Source organism: Hyperolius riggenbachi, chromosome 9 (assembly GCF_040937935.1).
Source record: "Hyperolius riggenbachi isolate aHypRig1 chromosome 9, aHypRig1.pri, whole genome shotgun sequence".
Lineage (NCBI taxonomy): Eukaryota > Metazoa > Chordata > Amphibia > Anura > Hyperoliidae > Hyperolius > Hyperolius riggenbachi.
The window spans coordinates 200,416,682-200,423,231 of record NC_090654.1 but is presented as its reverse complement, the minus strand read 5'-3'; the positions used below and the strand labels follow the sequence as shown (position 1 = coordinate 200,423,231).

At 43.6% G+C, this 6,550-nt stretch overlaps 1 protein-coding gene across 1 annotated transcript; it reads left to right on the top strand.

The window, feature by feature from the left end:
• The first annotated feature begins 1,245 nt into the window (after positions 1–1,245).
• Positions 1,246–6,225, top strand: FOXG1 (forkhead box G1). The gene is made up of 2 exons (XM_068251778.1): positions 1,246–1,352; positions 4,278–6,225. Exon 2 carries the CDS (start codon positions 4,384–4,386, stop codon positions 5,686–5,688), a length of 1,305 nt encoding a protein of 434 aa, XP_068107879.1. The 5' UTR covers positions 1,246–1,352; positions 4,278–4,383; the 3' UTR covers positions 5,689–6,225.
• The last annotated feature ends 325 nt before the right edge of the window (positions 6,226–6,550 follow it).

Below are 6,550 nucleotides of genomic sequence, written 5' to 3'. Positions count from 1 at the left end.
TCCGATGGATTCTATAATAGGCTGAACGTGATTATTACGCTATAAAGCTATCAGCGGGCAAGTGTATTCCAGAAAAGCATGTATGTGAATACCGCTTGCACCCTAAGACAATTTAGGGGCAATGTGAGTGGCGGCTGCAGAGGGACACCAGGGCCTCCTCCGGGTGCAAGGTACAAGGGAAGGGTGTGAGCCTTGCCTGCCAGAGAGGTGACAACGCCATCTCCCTACTTATCCATTATCTGTAATAATCTGTAATTATCTGTATCTGTAATAATTATCTGTAGACGGGACTTAAATAAAGTGAGTGAGTGAGTGAGTGAGTGAGTGAGTGAGTGAGTGAGTGAGTGAGTGAGTGAGTGAGTGAGTGAGTGAGTGTGTGTGTGTGTGTGTGTGAGTGTGTGCGTGCGTGCGATACTTTTGTGTGTTGATAGATGGACAATTAGAGAGAAAGATAGGAGGTAGGTGTGGGTGTGTGTTTGTTTAAATGTTTATGTTTGTGTGTATTATCTGTAATAATTGTCTGTAGACGGGACAGAGAGTGAGAGGGGGGGGGGGGGGGAGAGAGAGAGAGAGAGAGAGAGAGAGGGAGAGAGAGAGAGAGAACATTACCAACTGGTCAGGTCCTATCATTTCTGATATCTCAAATGTATTAATTTAATGTTTGTGAGAGCTAGCTATATCTGTATCTACTGTATCTATCTCTTTATGTCATGTCTATCTGTGTCTGGGTCCTCATAATCTGTCTCTGGGAATAAAGAATAAACACTACAGACAGGCAGGGCAGAGCACCTCAGTAGCTCCCCATGGCATACAGTGGATGAGACTGATGAGAGGGAGCGTTTTTCAACTTTCCCAGGAATTGTAAGAGCGAGGGGGTGCCAGGGCCTTCGGGTGGAGGGGATTTCATTTTTGTTTGCAAATACTTCAGACCTTAGCTTGCTGTTACAGGTAACTTACACCAAACAAAGAGAGCAGTTCATGCGGTGCAAGGTAACCCCAAGCCAGGTCTCAAGACGTCCACTCAGACGTTACAAGCTTTCAAACTGCTGCTGACATGGGAGACCCATGTAATGTCAGCTTGTGTCTACCCTTAGATGTCAGGCCAGCACTGCTAGGGATTCACCCTTTCACTGCCACACACAAGCCTCCTTCCTGCCCCCCCTCCTGCCAGCCATAGAGTAAAAGGGTTGGCTAGTGGGTCCAGAGCTAGACTTGCCCATTGTATATGGTGGTCTCTGTTAATCCTGGTCACATACCATTGATGAGCCAGACTGAGGTCCAGCTTTACCCGGGACAAACACTAACCCCATAGAGGATTCACACTGGGAAGGAACCTGTTTGCTGCTCACCAGGTGACAATTCTAGATAAACTCGAGTGGATGTTTGAGTGTTTTATACAACGTTTCGGCCTGTGCCAGGTTTCATTGCATTTAGGCTACACTAAAACGCTGCTGTGCCATGTGTATTGAGATATATTGCAGATTTGTAGCCTCAGTTTTGACCCGAGATGCATTTGTGACCATTAAAAATTCAGCAGAAGACAATACTGGCGATTACAGTGAAGCGGATCTCTTTGTTACACGGGGGTATTTGGGAAAATAGTCAATGTTAACAAACAGCAGTCACGGCTGGCATTCTGTATAATGAACTGATGTAGGCAGTGTTATGGAGCACACAAAGCTCATTTTGTGAAAACTTGATTGAGTTAATATTATATCAGCAAATTTCACTGGGAGAAGAATCTCTTCTTTTCTTTGTGCCACAAACCAGCGCAGATTACAAATTTTAATGATCTGAAAATGTTTGGTATACAAAATCATGCTTATTTCAGTATTAGCAAAAACACGAGCGATTTTTCAACATAAACACCCAGCTGTGTCTATTTTAAAAGCAGTTCAATGACAGCTTGCTCTTATGAGCATGCAATCAGCTAATTTCGCTTTTTTCCCCTTCTGTGTTAATCAACACTTTCCATCCTGCACAGCAGAGTACAAATAGTGCAGTTACTCCACACAGCACTAAATGTTTATCTAACCTGTAGTCTTATAGAATCCGGTTACACTCAAGGCCCAGCCTGGCAGGGCAGAAAGCCTATGAGACTCCCAACACCTAGACAAGCTGGGTACACTCCAACTGGGCCACTGCCTACCTCTGTGTATGGGCAGGGAGGCCACCAATCCAACAGCAGGGGATATATATATATATATATATATATATATATATATATATATATATATATATATATATATATATATATATATATATATATATATTCAATTAGTTGGCACATAACATAGTTACATTGTAGGAAAGTCTATATTTATTTCTAGTTTGGTTCAACTGTCCCTTGAATGGCAGTTCTAGAGCAAGTTATTGACAAAAAACAAAACAGATTTTTAGTTATTATTTCATTTTATTTTTTTTATTTTTAGAAAAAAACGTAGTATTTGTATTTGTCCTGTCACTCAGCATCATTAAAGTAGGTAGGTCACATAAGGTTAGGCCAGGACATGCTGCCACTTCATAGGTGCACATTACAGGGGAAGGCAGTGTGGGTGCATTTGGGTACCCATATCAGTACCCTTCCTTATGCCTGGCACATTGCATGCACTGTGTGTGCCACTGACTGGCTACAGGCTTGTGGGGAGACAGCGACAGCGTAGGCCTCACCTTGCAGCATCAGCTATGACTATACAGTCAGAACAGCCTTAGCCTGGCTGTGAACCGAAGGTAACCCCACGTTAATATGGATCGGTTTATTTGTTTGATCACCGTTGGGGTTAGCAGGGTAGACGTACAAACACAGTAAATATAAAGCAGTCGCCCACTGTCACGACACTTAGTCATTAATTTCGAATCAAACAAAGTCTTGCTGAAGATGAAGAATGGCTAATGAGTATATAAACAAAAGCAGTGCATTGCAGTGTGCCTATTGCATACACAAAGGCTCCAATGAGTGACATGCACCGAAGATGATTTTTTTGTGTGTATGCCTATAGAAAATCATCAGGGCCCCTAGCGTAGCTGCTGCATGCATAATATTAATCATCCTATAGACCTGGTGCAATAATCAAGGCGAGATGGGTAATTGTCTCATGAATTTGTAGTATTAATCATTGTGGAGATTCTCTGGGCTAATCAGAGCGCTGGATGTGATGTGACACGCCACTTCACAAAAGCCACCACCACACATTCCACTGCAATGCGGTGCTGAGCCCAGGGCACACACACACACGGTTAAAAAAGCCTGATCCTAAAATGACAACAGATCTGGCCTAACAGAATAAAAAAAAAACCTGCAATGTTCCACAGATCTGCCTTCTTCCCGATCATCGATCTGTTTAATGTGTATACAGAGAGGCCTGATTGCAGCTTGGAGGACCACGTCCAGGCACACACACTCACAGTCACATCATCATCACACAAGCAGGCAGCCTAGGAGACCAGCCACCCAAGCTGAGGTACATACACGCTTGTTTCAAATACATAAAATAAATAAACAAATAAATACCAATAACCGCCTTTAAAAAAAATCACATCTCCAATTATCACTCTGTGCACAACGTTACACTGTATAAATCAAATCACCAAAACAGCTCAGGGGAAAAAAATACTCAGTCCTTTCTCTGCTTGGCAAAGTAGTCCCTTGATTCTTCCACTTTCTTCCTTCCACGGTTATTTTCTCCCTAAAAGAAAGGTATAAACAAACTTTAATCAATAAGAGAAAATATTGACGTATAAAACTAAGATGGTCCAATACAGTGGGATGAAAGCAATGGCAGATATTTGGTACGAGGAAGGGAGGGGGGGATCACGTTTGGGGAGAGAGAGAAAAAGAGGGGGAGGGGAAGAGAGGTGAACAGCTTCCCTCCCAGATCACTCCGCAGCAAGGCTGAAGAAGTTGGGAGGGGGAGGGGAGGTGGGGAAGGAGAAAGTCTGGGTGGGACTGCGTGCAGTCTTTGGATCTTGATTGGCCAGGGGGTTCAGAAACGTCCAGGCAGTCAGAGCACTCCTATTGGCTCCAGCACTCAAAGGTTAAACCAAATTCTTCCCTTTTTTTCAGCCTGGTGTCTCTGGGTCTGGAATTAATTGTAGCTATAGCTGTCTACTCTAGTTGCTGAGAGGGGAGCTTGTTGTGTTTATTTTGAAGGGACATGAAGTAGTTGATTCATTTTCTCCCCTGGCTTCTTGATTATATTTATATATGTCTATATTTATACCCCTATAATTAACACCAATATTATGTGCGTTTTGTTTTTTGCTACATGACTTGCCAGTGTTTGGAGACATTGGTGCGACAGAGAGCCCTGAGCGCCGCTGCTGCTGCTCCTACATTTTTCCTGCTGCAACTCCACCTGAGTGTCCTGCTCTCATCTTTGTGATATGTTGGACATGGGGGAGAGGAAAGAAGTGAAAATGATGCCCAAGTCATCCTTCAGCATCAACAGCCTAGTGCCTGAAGCGGTCCAAAGTGACAACCACCCTCAGCCTCACCATCACCACCACCATCACCAGCTCAGCCAGCAAACGCACCACCTCCAAGCTCACCACCGAGCCGTGCAGGAGGAGGACGATCTGGACAAAAGCCTCCTGGAGGTCAAAACCGAGAGCCTACCGCCTGGCAAGGTGGACCCAGCCTCTGCTGAGCTCGTGGTGTCGGAGGACAAGGACAAGTCCGAGGAGAAAAAGGTGGATGGTGGTGGTGGGAAAGATGGGGAGACTGGCAAAGAAGGGGAGAAAAAGAACGGAAAGTACGAGAAGCCCCCCTTCTCCTACAATGCCCTCATCATGATGGCCATCCGCCAGAGTCCAGAAAAGCGCCTGACCCTCAATGGCATCTATGAATTCATCATGAAGAACTTTCCTTACTACCGGGAGAATAAACAAGGCTGGCAGAACTCCATCCGGCACAACCTCAGCTTGAACAAGTGCTTTGTCAAGGTACCTCGTCACTACGATGACCCTGGCAAGGGAAACTACTGGATGCTGGACCCTAGCAGTGATGATGTCTTTATTGGTGGGACCACTGGGAAGCTGCGCCGGAGATCTACCACGTCCAGGGCTAAGCTGGCTTTTAAACGGGGGGCCAGGCTCACCTCCACCGGACTGACTTTTATGGATAGAGCCGGCTCCTTGTACTGGCCTATGTCGCCTTTCTTGTCCTTGCATCACCCAAGGGCCAGTAGCGCTTTGAGCTACAATGGGACAACCTCAGCCTACCCCAGCCACCCTATGCCCTACAGTTCAGTGTTGACTCAAAACTCTTTGGGGAACAACCACTCTTTTTCTACGTCCAATGGCTTGAGCGTAGATAGACTTGTCAATGGGGAAATACCATACGCTACCCACCATCTCACAGCCGCTGCCCTGGCTGCCTCTGTGCCATGCGGGCTGCCCGTCCCCTGTTCTGGTACCTACTCCCTCAACCCCTGTTCTGTGAACCTTTTAGCTGGACAAACGGGCTACTTTTTCCCACACGTCCCTCACCCCTCTTTAACTTCCCAAAGCAGCACTTCTATGACAGCCAGAGCTGCCTCTTCTTCCACCTCACCCCAGGCTCCCTCAACCCTTGCCTGCGAGTCACTCAGACCTTCTTTGCCAAGTTTTACAACGGGACTAACGGGAGGACTGTCCGATTATTTTACACATCAAAATCAGGGTTCATCATCCAACTCTTTGATACATTAACATCCATGGGAGCAGACTGTAAGTGAACATTTTACATAAATTACAATTGTACATGAAATTGCAAGGAAAAAAAAAAAGCAAGCGAACAAAAAAAGACAAAAACTTAAAAAAAAGACGAGTCCAGGTATTTTTTAATGAAGTCCCCCTTATTTTTGTGTATGTCTGTTCAGTCTCTAGGGTTCTTTACTATTGAGGTGAGGCGTGGTGTCGAAGTAAGAGCCATGTAGGAGCACACTGACCTCTGGGAATATTTTTTTTTAAAATGCTATAGAATGTATAACTGATTTCTACATAGCCAGAGCTTTGCATTACTTGTTTATCAGTACCTTCATTATCTGTTACACAGTACGATTTTCATTACATAGTGACCCAGGAATCCATCTTTGCAGTATTACTTTTTTTTTCTTTAAACCGAGGCTTTAGAGAGTTCAAAACAGGCAAAATTGCAATTAAACTACTAAAATGATATGTTCAAGACTTTACAAAAAGTTCATTCCTATTTATGTTATGAAAGTACACCTGCACAGTTATTATATAATTGCCCACTTATTTGTATACTTTCAAGTTTTTTGTTTGTTTTCAATGGGTATTTTTTTTTTAATTTTTTTTTTAATTTACTTTCCTTTTTGTTTCTTTTTTGTTTACTTTTAGACCAAAGATTGGGAAATAGATAAATGCAGAATGTACTTATTCATGTACCATTATTATGACAGATCATAATACTACAACAATTCACCTTTCAGCCTGCGGCAATATTTGCTGCAAAAAATAAAAATAACATAAAAAAATAAAAAGTTTTTTTTTTCTTTAAAGCAAATCACTATAAAGTAAGTTTGAGGGGGACGACAAACTGAATACTGCC

Coding starts and splice junctions, on each gene's coding strand:
- FOXG1 (XM_068251778.1), top strand. CDS start 4,384: ATGTTGGACATGGGGGAGAGGAAAGAAGTGAAAATGATGCCCAAGTCA.